The sequence below is a fragment of the Hirundo rustica genome, chromosome 1 (assembly GCF_015227805.2).
Source record: "Hirundo rustica isolate bHirRus1 chromosome 1, bHirRus1.pri.v3, whole genome shotgun sequence".
In the NCBI taxonomy this organism is placed as follows: Eukaryota; Metazoa; Chordata; class Aves; order Passeriformes; family Hirundinidae; genus Hirundo; species Hirundo rustica.
The window spans coordinates 54,288,941-54,306,635 of NC_053450.1; the positions used below are offsets into that span (position 1 = coordinate 54,288,941).

The window sequence follows — 17,695 nt, forward strand, 5'->3', positions numbered from 1 at the left end:
CCACCCTGAGCCTCCTCTTCAGGCTAAAGAGCCCCAGCTCCCGGGGTTCTTGTGAGCCGTTCCGCACAAGACACCGCGCACGACTCCGCGTTTTGCCCGCTCCCTTTCCCCGCGGTCCATCCCAGGACGTGACGCCAGCCGCGGGGGTTCGTCACTTCCGCAAACAGGGATGGCGGAGCGCTGATTCGGGTGAGTGCCGGGCCGGGGCAGTGCAGGGCCGCCCTCCCTGCCGCCCTCCCTGCGCCGGGCGGGCCGGCGGCGGCGGGGCCGCAAGGGAGCGACGGGCGCCGCCGCCCGGTTAACGGGAGCGGAGGCCCTGAGGCCTCCCAGCCGCGCCACAGGGGAAGGGTGGCGAGGAAGGAAGGGGCGGGAGCGTCCCGAGGCCGGCGGGGCCATTCCCGCATCGCTCCAGGCGTTTTGAGCTCTCCGACTGAAGGAGCTGCTGCTTCCTCTGGGCACTTGGTTGCCATCGCGAGTTGTGAAAGTGGGATCGTTTCACAGTTTAGGCCTTCAAAACATCTGCTTGGAATAGCCGGGTGAGGGTAATGAAGGTTCTGCTGCTTCACAAACCAAGTCAGGTGCTGCGTAGTAGTGGAATAATTATTTTTATAAGTTGTACTTTGAGGTCATTTGTTTTGAGGAAAGCTGCTCTGGTGCCTCTGTGTAGTGGCCCACTCAGTGGATGTGTTCTGGCCCTCATTAGGAGGTGAGCCTGGATGTGGTGGATTTGAATATGGTTTTTGATTTTTTTTTTTTTTTTTTTTTTTGGCTGATTTAGGCCACTGTTTCAGAAAAGGAGTTGCCAAATTGCCCTCTCCCATGCCTTGTTAAAAAGTAGGTGCTCTGCTTCCCAGTGGTGATGTAAAGAAGGCTGAGATGTGCTGGAGACCAAATGAGCTTTGTGGCAGTTGTTTGCAGTCCTGCAGCCTGTGTAGATATTTGTGAGATGTGGAAATGCAGGTGCAGCTGAATATTCCACATGTTAGTTAAGCTCAGAGCTTTGTGGATATTCTTGGCAAACTGGAATATGCACAACTGGTAAGAAAATTTGCTCAAAAAAAACCCATCTTGATCTTTTATATGAAGACATCCATTTCAAAGCATATCAGTTTAAATAACAAACTTACTAATTTGAGAGAACCTGTTTGTGTTTGTAAACATAAATTGATTTGTAGGTTATCTTTTATAGGAAGGGAAAGAAAAAAACTAATAACATTTGCAGTTGAGTCAATAAAGATATGTAAGAATAACTCTAAAATGAAAAGTAACAATTTGTCTTAATTTGAACTTATTTAATGAGTACTTTTAAGTTCCACATATTGTATTGAGCTGTCTTTATTAAACAACTGGTCAGAATTTCAAGTTTTTTTGTTGCCTAGGGTAAAATGCCAATGTTACGTTTGAAAGTCATGATTGTAACCATGAGTAAGTGAAATTCAGCACTGAAGATTCTTGGTGGTTTGTTTCTTTTCCCTCTAGATTTCCATTCTGATCATTGGACCACTCAAAATGGCTGAAGTAACCAAAACAGAAGAAGAGCAAGTAGAGAAGAGTTTGGATGAAGAAGTGGAGAAAACACCTCATGCTTTAGAGTCAGATTCAGGTGTTGAGTGTAAAGGCAATAGTTCTGCTTCAGGTACAGAGCAGTCTACTGAAAATGAAAAAGGAGTTCATAGTGGTGATCAGGATGGCAGAGCAAAGAGAAAGAATTTAGATTCTGAAGATGAACCTTCTAAGAAAGCGGTGAGTATCATTTACTTTGAGCTGTTTTCAAATCCTTGGAGCCTTAGCTCAAGAAAAGATTGCAAATATTTATGCTAGACATGCGTGAGCCAGCACGAAACACCACGTATGGAAATGTTTCCTGGGGAAATAACAGGTGCACAAGTGATATTGGACTTCACAGAGGAGAAAGAGGGCTGGCAATTAGAATGATAATCTCAGCACACAGTCTAATTCTGTGACTGTTCCATTGTCCATGTGGTAGCAGTCTGGTAGTGTAGGGTTTGCTGGCATTAGTCCAAGTTCCGTATCTTGAACTCAGATCTCATGTGTGCTGTTTATCAGTGTGTTAGTATAGTTACCTGGGCTTGGGAAGTTCTTCCATAAAGTAATTTTGTCCTTTTACTTCCATGGTAAGGTACTGTATAGTATGCAAAATTCTACAGGCTGCATCCTCTGTGATGTAATTTCAGTATGATTTGTTGGCAAAGTGAAGCAGTGAAAGACTTACAGGTGCTTCTTTATATTTTAGGGCTACAAAAGCAGCAGAAAATGTATGTCCTTTTATATGTCCACCTGGGAGGGTGAAAAGGGTGATGTTTTACATAATGCTGTCCTTGTTATATATGAGCTTGTAGAAGCTGATGCTTTAATTCCAGTCTAGTTCATCCTTTTGGGATATTTAAATATAATTTGAAAATGTCTGACCCAACGTTTTGTTTCTCTGCCCAGAATTTTCCCAGGATGTTAATATATGGTTTAGCAGTCTGGAAAAAGAAAGGGTGCCCTTTGTTGTGGTAGAAACGTTATTAAAACTTTCATCCTTTTAATAAGGGAGGGATAAGGCTTAGATGAACAAGAATCACATTGGGTTTATGTAGCCTAAGGGTGCAGAGGGGTGACCGAACAGAGCTGCCACCATCTAGATATTGTTGCTGATGTCTGTTTGCAGCTGAGATGTGTCGATGGTTTGTATGAGTATGTCCCCCACACTTGTCTGAGTCGGCTGTTCTAGCTTCTATCACGTCCGGTGGCCATTCAGGGAGCCATCTGTGCTTACCCTGGAAATGAATAGAAGTCGTCAAAATATTTGTTAGTATCATTCAGCCCAGTGTGGTAATGAACAGATGATGAGGTTATAGAGATTTCAGACAAGTAAGGCTGTGTTCTTTCTGAATGTTACCAAAAGTGTATGAAACACTGAAGAATTCACATATTGACATATATCAGCCAAACCAAGATGCAGGGATATTGACTTCTGTAGTGAACTGTTAGAAATGATTTTAATGGCTTCATTCTGGTTTGTACTGTTATTTCAAATGCTTTTTGTACCTCACAGAGTCCATGCTGTCTCTGTTCTTTTACTTTGGATTTTATTTATAATTTATTTTCACTTCATGTATATAGTTGAAGATTATTTTCAAGGTAAAGAAATGTTGGGAGCATAATATGTGGATGTAGACTGCTTCTCTGCATAACAGGGGAGAGAAGTGTCTTGTAGTACTTAAAGCAAAGACTGGACAGAAATGTCTTGGAGTATTTTGAGTTAAGGCTAAATCAGAGACATTTCTACCGCTAATTCTTAAGCATTAGATGGAATATGTTGTCAAATGATTCCTCTCATTCCTTTATCATGGTCTGTTTAAAGTTCTGGCAGTGGGGTCATCCACTTGGATCTTTATGACATCAGCCAGTTGGTATTTTGGTTAAATTGGCAGTTTATACACTTCTGTCAGTTGAAAACTGAATTTCTGGAGCAGGCTTTTTGAAGAAGCTTAAAGTTTCTTGAGAAGGAACATTCTCTTCTTCTGTCCCAGACTTAAGAAGAGTGAAATGTGTTCTTTGAGAGTGGTTGAGAGTAATGGAGAACTGAAAGTGAAGTATTTCTGTGAAGGAAAGATGCTGGGCAATATATATTATCCAAAAATTGCTTGAATGAACGGAAGAGGGGATTAAATTTGTGAGTGTTGCTGTGATAATTGAAGTACTGACATCAGGACCAGTACAGATACGGAAAATCTCTTTATAATGATGGTGCTCTTCATAGTGTTGCTTGTTTGCTTTCTTAAATCCTTGAAGTGAACACATGTGTCTTTTGATTAAATGACAAAGTAGTAAAAAGAATTCACTGCTTGAGTCTGTTCCTTCTGTGGTGTGATTTCTTTTCTGCAGCATGTGATTGGCCATGGGCAAGCTGTAGCTGCACATTATAATGAACTTCAAGAAGTTGGATTGGAAAAACGTAGCCAGTCTCGCATATTCTACCTCCGAAACTTTAATAATTGGACAAAGAGTGTCCTCATTGGTAAGCTTTCTTAACTAATTGCTCAGACATGATTAAAATAAAACTAATTTTTGTATCAAAATGTAACTTTTTCTGTTTCCTGATGTTGAGTATGACACTTTCGCATAATACAAAGGATGTTTTTCAACTGCAATAAAATGTCTGCATTTATATTTAATATGAATCTCTATTGATAATGCTTTGTATTGTTGGAGTGCCAAGTGTATGCTTAAGTTTTAAAGGTCAACTGACTTAAAGAGTTCATCATGGAAACTGTTCTTCTCTATGACATTTTTAAAGAGAAAAGTACAGCTTTAAATCATAAAGAATTTAAGTGTTCTTAGATTCAGACAAAAACAGCTCCATCTATCTCAAATCATTTATTAGGCATTTTCCCAAAGCAGTCTCTGCTCAGATCCTGGTTAAGCAGTTCTGCAGAGAGCTTGAACACATAAATATTATCTATATTATCCATAGTCAGTGGTTGCAAAGATGGAAAGCTTAAAGGATGTAGTTCTTTAAGAATCAGCAGGTTTTTATTTAAAGGCAAAGTCTGCTGTTCCACAAATTAATTCCAAATTGAGGGAACAAAGCCATCAGATATCTGCCAACAAAGAAAAGAATCATCAGCACAGCACCACAGGTTCATGAAGAGGGATCTGTGCCAGGAGATGTTGGCACCATTTGTCTTAGCATGCTGCTTTTTGTTGTGTTGTATCAGCAGTTAGAAGCAATATTTAGATTTCTGTAAAGCTGTTCCTGAAGCCTGTGTTGAAGGCTTTTCTGTCATAAAGAATTTCAGCAGTGTGGCTTTATAGCAGTTGTATCAAAACATATTTCATGTCTCCTACTGTGAAGAAAAGTTGCTAGCATGCTGATATGTTTTACATAACATGCCAACATCAGTCAGAGCAGAGGGAATCTAGACAGCATGGAGAGAGAAGAAAAAATGTAACTGGTGTACGGGTATGGGTAGAAAGACAGCAAAGGAGTAGTTCTTGTTATTGCAAGGCCTGGGAGAGTGAGTGAAAATTGCAGGTGACTGGGAGGAGATGTTGTGGCTGATGCATTTAATTGGCTTTTTCTTTTTGCAGAAGGCTTTCCCATACTTCCAGATAACATCTGCCTTCATTATAATGCTAATGAAAGGGAATCCTGTTTCCTTCCTCATGTGCATGGTGGTTGTTGGACATGTGCAGTTTTGCCTTAGCCAGGGAAACAGTTCAGAGCCTTCAGTCATGTTACATGCAGAGCACATTTAAGCACAGAAAATAGTCATCTTCCCCACAGTTTTAAAAGTTTGTGGTTCCTTTCATGCTTCTAGAAAGAAAAGAGATTTAAGTTTGTAATATTAAGAAGAATTATAGGCAAAGTAAGGTCTGAGGTGTTTTAAAATTCTCAATCCCTTTTGGTTCTTTAGGTTTTTAGGTGCAATACAAGTGCAGAGACTAGGTGCAGAGATGTGTTTATATACTCCTGGTTTTTATTTTTCTAGGTGAATTTATAGACCGGGTACGACAGAAGAAGAGTGATATAACTGTTTTGGATCTAGGATGTGGGAAAGGTGGAGACTTACTGAAATGGAAAAAAGGCAGAATTAAAAAACTTGTCTGTACTGGTAAGAAGACACCATAACTTTCTAGGGGAAGTACATCAGGTTTTATGGGAAACCAAGTATATCTCTAGTATTTTATTATTTATTTTTTCCAGTCAATCAAAGAATGTAATGAACACCTTTTGTGCAAAAAGTTGTATTTTGTCTTTTAATCTGAAGATACTACTTGATTGCCAGCAGAAATATAAGAATTATCAGTAATTTGCTTTCAAAACTGGTATTGCTAAAGAAAAACACTATTGCCACAGGTTGCCTTAGGCAAAATGTGGCCCTAGGGAAAAGACATTTTCTATTTTATGTCTTTTCTCCCACATCTAGCCTCTTGAAGTATTTTTAATTGTTCTGAAAAACATACAGGAGAGTTGCATATTAAAAAAAAAAAAAAACAACCAAAAACAACCCCCAGTGTTGTGAGGAAAAAATGGTCTTGGGTATTACAATCAACTAAAGATTTTCAGAAATGGGGAAGACCTGAAAGCTGATTAAAAAATTTCTTGTTTGAATAATTGGCTTGGATGTTGGGAGAATTATACCATCTTCCCTCTTCTCAAAAAGTATCCCAGGGATAATCAGAGGAAGTATTACTTAACTCCAAATTTATTAGGTACTGAAATTCCCTAAAACTCTTTCAGTGGGAATTTTAGATGTTATTTTATAGTTCTTTCTTGCATTATTTAGTAGGCAGTATTTAAATGCACTTAATCAATTTACTTACTAAGTTCTTAGGTAAATTTATTGCATATTGTCAGAAACTCAATGACTGAGAAAGAAGCAGTCTCAGAATTTAAAAAAATTCCCATGATACCAGAAATAATTGCATTTCAACATCTTTTATATTTTTAAGAATATTAAGGATCCCAGGGAGCTGAGCTGTTTTAACGGAACTGAAGATCTTTTTCTTTTTGTCCTGCCATATTGTACCTTCTGTGTTCCAGTAATCATTCCAGTTTTCTTGTCTGGGGAGCAGTGTTCACATGGCTTTAAGAATTTCATTTATTATATTTATTATCTTCCCATATATAGACATTGCTGACATTTCTGTGCAACAGTGCAAGCACCGCTATGAAGAAATGAAATCCCGATGTCGGTATAATGAACATATTTTTGATGCAGAATTCATACAAGCAGATAGTACCAAGGTACAGTGCTTTGTAATATTTTGGAGATTTAATATTCTTCATGGTAGTGCTGTAACATTTTGGGTATATATATTTTTAAGGTTGGATTATTGTACTGCCAGGAGAATCAGCCACATCGGTTGGTTACCAGAAGGTTGCTTAAGACATACTTGGGTGTCTTTTCCTTCTGTTGTATAGTGTAACATTCTTGAAGCCTGAATGTCTTTTCCAGATAGTAAATCTGGTGCTTCCACTGTCTTTTACTCGACAAGGGGAACAGAATGACTGTTTAGCTTTGGAGTTCTGTGAGACAGCATGGGATGTTGGAAACTAGTTTGGTGAATGCTGGAATAAATAAAGGACTTTTTCTGATTTGACTTATAAACTTAGAATTTTTTCTTCTCATGGTGTTTTGGTCACTGTAACAGGTACCTTTAAAACTTGTGTGGTAGAGCAGGTATCTTAGACTGTCTGGAGGCAGTGGTGAATGCATGGCTGAGGCTTAGGAGACAGTCTTGTAACCAGAACTGCTTTTGCTTCCTAGAAGTGCGGGCTGAGAGTGCCCTGCTGATGGAGGCTGAGAGACAAAACCTGCCTGGTTCCAGCATATCTGTGGAAAAGCTGAACCTGTTCTCAGCCTTGCATGAAGGGCTGTTTGCTTGAATTCTTGGTTACCTTTCTTTCTTCTGGGAAATAGTCTGTTGCAGGTTCATGTCATCTCTCTTGACTTGGAGGAGAGAGAAGAGAGACTTGGCCAGGAAAAAAAGGGATATTTTCAGGGTGCTATTACAGCTTAGTCTTAGACACATATGTATTTTGTGTTGCATGCTTTGTTCTCTCTGTCCTTGCACACAGAAGTTAATTTCCCTGACTTTGGATCTCTATCATGAATGTTGTATATTCTGCAAAATCTAATTCTGGCCGCTCCTTTTTCCCATTTTCCTATGTCTTTTTCTGTGTCTGCTGAATAGAGGGTCAAAGCAAGCTTTATCCTGACGAATTTCAAGGGCTCCAAGTTCTTCAGATTTTAGTTACTTGGTCTAGGATGGGGAAGAGTACATTGGTGATGAACAGGGGTGACAATGCAGACAGGTACAACTCACTGGGCAGGGCAAACCACCCTATTTGAAGCAGCCCCTTCTCCTCTCAAGTGCATGTTTAGTGGGTCAGTTTTCAGTACAGAGACTTAGCAAACTGAAATTCATTTTATTACAGAATTATTTTTCTTCCAGCCAAATGGTGGCCAGTTATAAAACCCCAGCAATAAAGTACTTCTGGAAACTATGTTAACTAACCTTGGGTTTTGGTCTTTCAGATGTAACAGTGTTACTTGACAATATGAAAAAAAAAATGAGGACACATTATAACTTTGAAATGTGTGTGTATTCTTGTTGTTTCTAAATGTTGTGTATGGTTTTCTGTGTAGGGGAGAGCTTTTCCTATTCTTCTCTTTTTCATCTTGTCTTTATTGAACTTGTAAAGGAATGGGAGCCGAAAGGAGAAAACTTCAGAGAATTCAAAGAATTATGGAAGTAGCACATTTGTTAGAAGATTTAAGTGAATCATGCTTGTTTCTGTAGGGTTTTTTTTTTCTTTTTTATCTGTTGCAGGATCTCTTGTCTTCCAAGTACAGCGATCCAGATATGCGCTTTGACATTTGCAGTTGTCAATTTGTTTACCACTACTCATTTGAGACATATGAGCAGGCTGACATGATGCTTAAAAATGCTTGTGGGAACCTCTCGCCTGGAGGTTATTTTATTGGCACAACTCCAAATAGTTTTGAACTTGTGTAAGTACTTTTATGGTCTGTTAGTTCCAAAACTCTGTGAAACATTGTTAAGTGATAGATGTTCTTGCAGTGCTGCAATACGTTTGTGCAAACAAAAGCTTTTTTTTTTGCAACAATTTTGGATTCTAGTATTTTGGATTCTCTTCTGTTAGAGTATAGGTCCTCATACAGTTCATCCCTCTGTCATTACTATAGTAGTGTCAAAATGGCCACAGCATGGGAGGAACTGGCAAGGTTTTGTGGTTGTTTCCAGAAGCCTGTCATGTCCATGTAGGTTGTCTGTGTGTCTGGGCTAAAGGTACATCTTCTAGGTCCATTTAGTCCTTGGTATGTTGTATGAGAATGATAAACTGTTAAAACCCAGCATGCTGCTTCTTGTCATTGTTTCATTACTTTATCAGATAAGGGGAGTGGGAAACCAGAGAGATCACTGAGTATTACCGGGAAAAACAGTGTCAAGCTTCCTATGTGTAGTTTCCTCTGTCTGTTAAATACTGGTCAATAAAAAATGTTTGTTTATATCTCATTATATAGAAAGAGACTCGAAGCTTCAGAAACAAATTCATTTGGGAATGATGTGTACAATGTAAAATTTGAAAAGAAGGGAGACTATCCCTTATTTGGCTGCAAGTATGATTTTCACTTGGAAGAAGTGGTTGATGTCCCAGAGTTTTTGGTTTACTTTCCTTTACTGGAAGAGTAAGTTAAGTTTTAAATTCATTATACAATAAAAGCTGTGGAATGTAATAAACATTTTTGTAGTTTATGTGTTCTTGCATAATACTTGTAGAAAATTATGTTTTGGCTTTCTTACTATATTTTTCAGTTCTTAATTTTTTGTTGTTGCTTCAAATACAGAGGTTTCTTGCATTTCCATCCACAACTGTAATCTGTCCATTGAACTCTGTTGAAGTTGCTCTGGTCAGAAGCTGTGAGGACTTTATGTCTCATGAAGGAACATCTGATCTGATATGTTGGTTCTGTCAGCAAACTTTAGACCAGCTTTTTCTTCTTTAATTGTAACTTTTTGAGGGGTTTCTTTCTACCCCTATTTTAGTCTTTCAGTACTTTCTTGTATATCTTCTTCATCATGGTGCCTCCTTCTTGTCTTCTCCATCTTTCCTGAGATGTTCACAGGATTTTTGCTATGGTGAATTTTTTTCTTCCTCTAAATGATCTTCATCTGTAAGCATATATTTTGCTGTTACCTCTGTATGACCTCAGATTTGGTTTCCCCAGCTGTATTCTGAGGTACAGACAAATCCTTCCATGCTGGGTTTTTTCCTTCCATTCAAGCTCAGTTTGATTAAAGAGTATTAAGCTTTCCCTTTGAGCCTGTTCAAGAACTTCATTTGTAGTTGTGTGTGAAAAATAACAGCATCTGTCACTGACAGCTGTAACTTCAGTGTTGCATGTCCACGGTGTCTACATAATTGAGATGTAAGCCGCTAAATACAATAGAAGTTCCCGAAATATATTTATAATATCTGACATGATAGATAACTGCAAAGAAAAGTGTAGTCTTTTTGGAAGCCAGCATGGAACTTCTATGTTTCGGGAGAAGAGACCAGTTTGTGGTGGTACTACAGCTTTTTTCATTGAAATGTCTTTACTAAGGAAAAAAGGTTGTAAAAAAGTGTAATCCTAGTGAATACCGTAAGATGTCACTGTGGCTTAAAATTGTTCCTTTGAAAATACAGCAACAATAATCTTGCAGCTTCCCTGATTAAGCTAATTTTTTTGACAGAATGGCAAAGAAGCATGGTATGAAATTAGTCTACAAAATGACATTTCGGGAATTCTATGAAGAAAAAATCAAGAACGAGGAGCATAAAATGTTGTTAAGGAGAATGCAGGCCTTGGAGGTAAATTTGGAGTTGACTTGTTTGATTTTAATAGCATTTTACATCTTGTTAATTTTGTGCAGTAATTGAAATTTTCTTGGTGAACATCTTGCTATTAATTAAAGGCTACCGATAGAAAGTATTTATTTCCTGGGGCTGAAAGTGGGACTCTGGTTGTTGACCTTGACTGGCTGCCAGATACCCACTGACCTGCACTCTTGTTCCCTCTTCCCAACAGGATGGGGGGAGAAAATAGAGAGAAAGAAACCAACTTGTGGGTCAAGAGAAATTCAAGGAGATTGCTTAGCAATTCCTGTCACAGACATAATGGACTGAACTCGGAGAAGATTAATTTAATAAGTTGTAAAAAAAAAAAAAAAATAGTAGAAAAGATGAGAATCATGAAAACCTGGAAACACCTTTGTCCCACCCGCTCTTCCCAGGCTCAGCTTCATTTGTTCATTCCTGGCCTTTCTACCTCCTCTCCCTTCCTCTGCAGGGGAAGGGGGATTGTGGTCTGTTCATAACACTTTGTCTCTGCCTCTCCTTCCTCCTCACACTCTTCTCTTGGTCCAGAACAGGTCCACCCAATAGCTGAGTCAAGTTTTGAAAACAATATTTCAATATTGAGGCAAGTTTCTGTTCTTGTGAAGTAGGAAACAGAAGCCCAAGAATCATGCCAAGTGTCAGATAGTGGTGACTGTAATCCATTTTTTCCTCAGCAAGCAGAGAGACTGAAAGCTGTATCTTTGTGCAAGGAATATTGACTGAAAAGACAGAGAGGAATCTTTGTAGGAATAAAAAGATAGTCTGTGTTCATAGAAGAAATAACTAGCAGCTTCAGAGAAGCTTTTCCAGGCCACCTCTGAGGCTTTGGTTTTACTTGCAGTTCTCTGTGCTTCCCTCCTCCCTCAAACAGTAGAATTCTTCAGCAGAAAACTCTCAGACCAAGTAATTGGTGACTTACTCAGCTGAGTCACTTGTTGACTCTAAAAGCAATGGTGCTGTGTATGGGCTCACACAAGCAGCAGCACAGAGAAACAGCCTTTGACTTCCATCTTCTTCTTAGGAAAGTGAGAGTTGTCTTAAGGTAGTGGCCACTTACAACTGAGGACTGAATTTTTGCAACCATATTTATTTATACAGATCACTAGTAACTGGGATCCTTGATAAGTACATCTTAGTTTTGAAGAACCTGTTGTATACTTCTGTTTCAGCTTGCATGTTACTGGAGCAGTTTAATTGTTTTGCTTGAAATTGTAGTTGCCCATTTCTTAGTATTTCTGCTGAAGAGATGCTGATCTAGTTACTCTTCTAAAAGAAGGTATATCTGGGTAATGCTCATGATGAGCTGTACATGTAGGATCGTGTTTATAGTTATTCTGTTTCCCCTGCTTTAGAGACATAAGGATAAAGCTTAATTTATAGTTCTTGGGTGTCAGATTTTTTGGTAAGTAGGGAACATCTGACCTTTTCCTGAGGATACTATAAAGGAGAGACCTAAATTTAAAATAGTTTTAAGACTTACTGACCTCTGTTGTGGACTGTGTTGTGGCAAACCCTTTACTTGATGTGATTGATGTATCTCACTAATCACTGTTTTGTTCTGTGTTCTGCAGCCATATTCTACACTTGGTGATTCCAGGCTTGTTTCTGATAAACCTGATGATTATGAGCATGCAAAAGAGTTTATCAAAGATGGCAAGGCAAAGTTACCATTGGTAAGTTCTTTTATACTTCGCAAGAGATAATGGTGTCTTAAAATTGAGCTCCTGATCTTTCAAACTGTGGTGTCTTCTTCATTTCAACTGCGGTGAAGTTGGTATGAGTGTATGTGAAAAATTGTAGAGCTACAGGGCTGAAAGGTTCATCTAATCCATATCCAATACTCAAAGAATCAAATTCACTTAATTTGACAGCTGTTAAGAAATTTGTAATAATGCCAAAGGGAAAGTATATTTTTTCCATCTTACTTGACAGCTGTTCTTTCTAACTATTCTTAATTTGAGGAATCTCCTTATATTTGTGGATCTTCACAATACTGATTTAAAGCATTAGTTCCAGTCTTCTGATGAGAGGCTTCAAAGCTTTCTTTATAACACTGTATATATTTGAAATAATTCCACTTTCATCAGAACAGCATGAGGGTGGTCAGCTTACAAGATTTACCACTTGGTTTTGTTGTTTAGGGTTTGGTTTTTTTTTTAGTTACTGATTCATCTACTGTTCACATGCTGAATCCTTGAAGATGCAGTCCTCTTACTGCATATATAAAAATCCTGCATCAAGAGAGAAAAGAAAGCATCTCTTCACATTTGAAATTCAAAAACTTTTAAAAAGAAAAATGCTTTTTTTAAGAAATAGGCTTAAGAACATGAGAATGTCCAAGCCAGACCAAAGATGTCTGTTGCCAAGTGCTGTTTTAAAAGGGGAACCATTGGTTAGGTTTGGTCAGTGGGTAGCATGTGGACTAAATATGGTCCCAAGTGAGGACTCTTTGGATGGAGATGGAGTAGGCAGAGCAGAAAATCAGCTTCTTGTTGTTGCCTTATGTTTCTTAAGTGGTGGGGTAAATGGCAGCAGCTTTTTACTTGTGAACTTGCCCTGCTTTCATCTGATCAGCTGAGCTGGGAGTTTCCTAGGCTGGAAGGCAGACTGTTTTTCCTGAATGTGTGAGTGAGGGTGAGTGTCTTGCAGATGGAGTTTCTGTGTGCAGGGGTGTGTTGTTGGGTGGAGGCAGGCAGTGTTCCTGAGGAAGGTGGCAGCACCATGGTGTAGGACCTTTTCTTTACTATGGGGCCTTTTCCTGACTTCTGCACAAATACTGGGCATCTCAGTGTGAACAGCAGCTGGAACCAGGTCAGGTCACACTGGTGTGAGGTAATGGACACAAGCATGTTCTGCATTGCAGAGGCATCCGGACCAGCACCCTGTTGGCCCATTCTCCTGTACCTGTACCTGTTTCATTTAGGTGTGTGCCATTATCTGGGTCTTCCAGTTCCAGAGCATCACAGTTAGTGGAGTTATAAATATCTGTGGTCTTCAGTAATGCTTGTCTTGCCCCATAATAGCCAGTCAGTGTGGGTGGTTAGACATTGGTCAGTGAAAGATGGAGCTAAATCAGTGTTTCATTGTTTCCTTAATTTTTGTTAAGCTGTGGATTTTTTGTCCCCTTCTAGGGAACCTTGAGTAAGTCTGAATGGGAAGCAACAAGTAAGTAATTGTTTTGAAAACAGTATTGACTGAATGACTGCTTTGAAAAGAGTGTAAAATAGCCCGTTAATCATGGAAGAAAATCCAGATTTGAAATATAATAAGATGTTGTTATTTGTGTAATTCAAAATGACTGTGTATAGATTATGTTTGCACATCTCAAGAAATTGGGAGGGAAATGCATAAGTGCAGCCAACCAGGACTTGCGTTTTTGCAGGTCATTATAGTGGTTGTGTTAGTAGTTTAAAACCAAAAAAATGCTGTTTTCTTCACAGGTGAGAAAAATCTTCACTCTGCTTTCTTAAATTATTATCTAACTTTTTAATCTATGAATTATAAGGTAGGCATAAATTCCAGCAATCTAGAAGTATTATCTCAATTATCTGAGAGGGGCTTTTAATATAATTTTATACCTTTTTATACCTAAAAAAATATTTACACCTTTAAAAGTTGATTGACTACTGTGTTTCCTGAGTAGTCTATTTTTCCAGAAACATTTGGAGTATTGAGCTTCTGATAAGAGTATAAGCACAGCTTATTCCTTACATGGAACTTTGCCTTGTTGCTAAGGAATGTCTGATAAGCTTGTCTTTAAAGTTTTACAAGTAGTTGTGGCACCTCATTCATTAAAATAAAAATTGAATTCAAGTGGAAATCTGTAAATGTTTAATTAGACCTGTGATCTTAAGTAACTGGTTTAACATATCTGTCTGGTATGGAGCACAGGACATCTGGCATAGATGATAATGTTAACTAAGAGTTTTCCAAGGGTGCTGGTGTGGACTGTATGAGTATCCAATAATAGAATCATACTGTTCTGGACTTGAAAAAATGCTGTAATGTCATCTTTGTCCATTAAAATTTAAACGAGCAAAATTGATAATATGTATGATGACTTCATTCACTTTTCAATTAAAAATGAAGTTAATAATTTCAGCTCTGATTGTCCATTACTGCATATATGAAGGAGTCTAAACTTAACTTGCATATGATTTTTTATGTGCTAGTGAATTTTTATTATCTGTAGAATGGCACAGCATTTTATGAATTTCATTCACATTTCTGAAAACATACAAAACTATGCTGGAGTGGAATGCTAGAGTTAGTACTGGAAAATCATAAGATCTTTTGTCATTTCAGTAATCTGCTAACAGGTTGTTTGGGCATAATATCAACCTGGTTACATTTTGAAAACTTAGTTGAGTCACCAGGAAAGCTGAAACTTTAAATACTCCCATTTTCTTTTTTAGGTATTTACTTGGTATTTGCATTTGAGAAGCAACCGTGAAACTTCACATACTGGATGCAGCAAGAAGAGATCATATCCATGTGCAAGTTGGAATGATCAGAAATCCATTGTGGCAACTATTTTTTTATTTTTTATTTTTTAATTATCAGACGTGTGCAGGACACTACCAAAAACTAGAGCAAGCTCAGAGTTACATTGCCTGTCTGTGACAGATGGACTTGTGTGTGTATATATAAGAAAGATTCTGAACCAGTCTTTTTAAGCATTTGTAAGCAACCTGCATGCTCTCAAAACCTGTGTTTGAACTCATGTAACTTTGTTAGAAACAAATGTTTTGTTTGTAGAAGTATGTTTGTGATTACGAGCCTGACTCTGCACTTTCTGAAGTTGATGGAAGAACGTTAACTTCGATAATGCAGAATGAGGGCCTAAATACTGTTCTGCAGAGCTCAGTTAATTCATAATGAGATCTATTCAGCATAGAGGGTATGTCTTCACTGCATGCAGAGCAAAAAATACCTGAGTCAGTTTGAGAACCGCTGTGCTGAAGCCTGCGTTGTAAATGTACCTTAGTGGTATTCATGGCATAGTTTACATGGTATAATCCTGTTATGTTCTTGTTTTTCCTGCTTGCTGATATGTAGTGTCACTTCATGGTGCTTTTAAAATTAAATGAGTTTGTTCTGTACAAAACTGCTCTGAAAGTTACTCTGTTTCTAACATTTTAAATCTGTACTTTGTTTTCCAAATGTGGCTAGACAGTAATCAGTAACAGCTGCTTGAATTAGATTACTGAACATTTTTTGTTGTATTAAAGACTCTCCTGACTTTTCAAGAGTTTTAGTGTTTCTGGAAACTTACTAAATAGATCTTAGGATGCCTTTCTTAGTTCATAGAATTCCAAATGGGTTTGGCAATAGGATGAGCTGTTGGTGGTGATAGGGACCTCATTGCAGTCTTAAGGCATAAAAAACATGGTCATGTCATTGATTATGAACCGAAAGGGGAGCCTCTGTAATATTTGAGGATACCTCCTTCTGGAAGGGAGGGCTGTGTACCTTCATACATACTCTGGTACCTATGGGTAACAATCCCCAAATTAGATCCACATACTTTGTTTGGGAATGTAATCAAATGATGTAAGTGGGAAGAACGATGCCTAACTACCATCATAACTGCTTGTTAGTCTCTTAGGCTTAGGGATTTCTGTATGGTGTTTGCTCAACTTTCCATGTGCTTGCAGCCACCCATTACTGAGAAGGCTTGAATACTTCATGGGTTTTTTTTCTCCAGTTTTGGGCTAACAGTAGCTGTTGGCTGCTGTTGGCTAATAGATTTAGTGTAGAGATGAAATGATGGTACATGAGTATTTTGAAAAGTTATAGCAAACCTAGAAGAGAACATTTCTGTTAAGACTTAAATGTTCAAATTATAAGAATTTTTAGTTGTATTACTTTCCCCCTGTAATTAGGTTGTACTCTTTCCTCCATGACTCCTATTTTTTTTATTGTCTAGAAGAACACCTGTAACCTTCACTGAAGCAGTAGAATCTGTTCTGCTGAAATTAAGACAAGATGTTCTTGTCTGCTAGGATTAGTACTCATGAAACTAGCTAAAAATGATGACACTTCAGAATTGCTGAAATGTTTCTTTGAAATTTGTGTGCATCAAAGCTAGTTTTGTTGGATTTCTTGTATCAAATTTCATTTGAAAATGCATTGTTATGCTATTTTTGAAAGAAATAATAATAATAAAAACAGAGGGAATAGGGTGGAGTGTCTTTCCTCTTTTAAGTGAATCTTAATATATCAATCACATAATCGCATAATGGTAGAGTGTGGAAGGGACCTCTGGAGGTCATTTGGTCCAACCCCCGCCAAGCCCAAGCATGTTCACCCAGTGCTGGTTGCCCAGGACCTTGTCCAGACAGCTTTTGAACAGCTTAAATGGTGGGGACCCCACAAACTCATTGGGCAACCTCTGCCAGTGCTTGGTCACTCTCACAGTAAAAGTTTCCTGGTGCTCAGAGGGAACTCCTTGTTTCAATGTGTTCCCATTGCCTCTTGCCCTGTCACTGGGCACACAGAAAAGCCACTTTCCTGATGGCATTATCCCATCAGATTCTACCATGCAGACCTTTGAAGAGGTAAACATCTGCTCTTCTGAGGACCAATGTTGTGCTTGGTTTTTACTCTGCTAATGCATTTCAGGATCCTAAACTCCAGTACCTCAGGCTCACTGCAGCCAAGGTTGCCTTTGACCTTCACATCTTCAACAAGCTCCTTGTTTGGTAGTATGAGCAGAGCATCTCTTTGGTTCCTCTATCACTTGGGTCAGGAAGTCATTGATGCTCAGGAACCTCCTTAATTGCTTTTATCTTGCTGTATTATGCCTCCTGTAGCTATTGAGGACCAGGGCCTGTAGATGCAAAGCTGCTTCCAGCTGTAGAGAACCTCATCCACTTCTCTCTGTTCAGATGTCTTTTAGCCAACAGCCACTATAATGTCACCTGTACTTTTCATCTCCTTAGTTCTTACCCTGTAAAAAATAATCACTTCATTGCAGGGCTCCACTCATATGGGTCATCTCACAATTTCTTCATGATTCCAGCAAGAATAGCCCTGCAACATTTCCTGATAAATACATATCTTTCCAGTAGAACTGTATGACTTTAGAGAAGCAATTAAATGTGAGCAGAGCAGTTAGGTTCTCAGGACTGCTGATGAGAAACTGAAGATGGGGGAGTGCTAAAAGCCATCTGAACTGGATGATTTTTTGCAATGGAAGGAATTTTGGTAATCTGAATTAAGATGGAGGAGAGATAGGTGGTGCTGCACCAATTAAGTGGTTCCATTTTC

General features: G+C 38.6%; 1 protein-coding gene across 3 annotated transcripts; it reads left to right on the plus strand.

Moving 5' to 3' along the window:
- Positions 1-3: 3 nt before the first annotated feature.
- RNMT (RNA guanine-7 methyltransferase) lies at positions 4-16,605 on the plus strand. Of its 3 annotated transcripts, none has more exons than XM_040055513.2 (11): positions 4-189; positions 1,480-1,743; positions 3,895-4,027; positions 5,502-5,624; positions 6,645-6,760; positions 8,350-8,531; positions 9,066-9,230; positions 10,279-10,396; positions 11,995-12,096; positions 13,555-13,588; positions 14,839-16,605. In XM_040055513.2, the coding sequence occupies exons 2-11, from the start codon at positions 1,510-1,512 to the stop codon at positions 14,874-14,876; spliced, it is 1,245 nt and encodes a 414-aa protein (XP_039911447.1). In that variant the 5' UTR covers positions 4-189; positions 1,480-1,509; the 3' UTR covers positions 14,877-16,605. The 3 variants fall into 3 exon arrangements, with proteins under 3 accessions (XP_039911447.1, XP_039911465.1, XP_039911457.1); XM_040055531.2 differs by lacking the exon at positions 4-189 and adding an exon at positions 440-536; XM_040055523.2 differs by lacking the exon at positions 4-189 and adding an exon at positions 780-1,038.
- Positions 16,606-17,695: the final 1,090 nt, after the last annotated feature.

Bases quoted from the DNA above. Each gene is read 5' to 3' on its own strand.
- RNMT (XM_040055513.2), top strand. From the start codon at position 1,510: ATGGCTGAAGTAACCAAAACAGAAGAAGAGCAAGTAGAGAAGAGTTTG. The intron at 1,744-3,894 runs GTGAGTATCATT...TCTTTTCTGCAG, and splicing joins ATGAACCTTCTAAGAAAGCG to CATGTGATTGGCCATGGGCA. The intron at 13,589-14,838 runs GTAAGTAATTGT...TTTCTTTTTTAG, and splicing joins GTCTGAATGGGAAGCAACAA to GTATTTACTTGGTATTTGCA.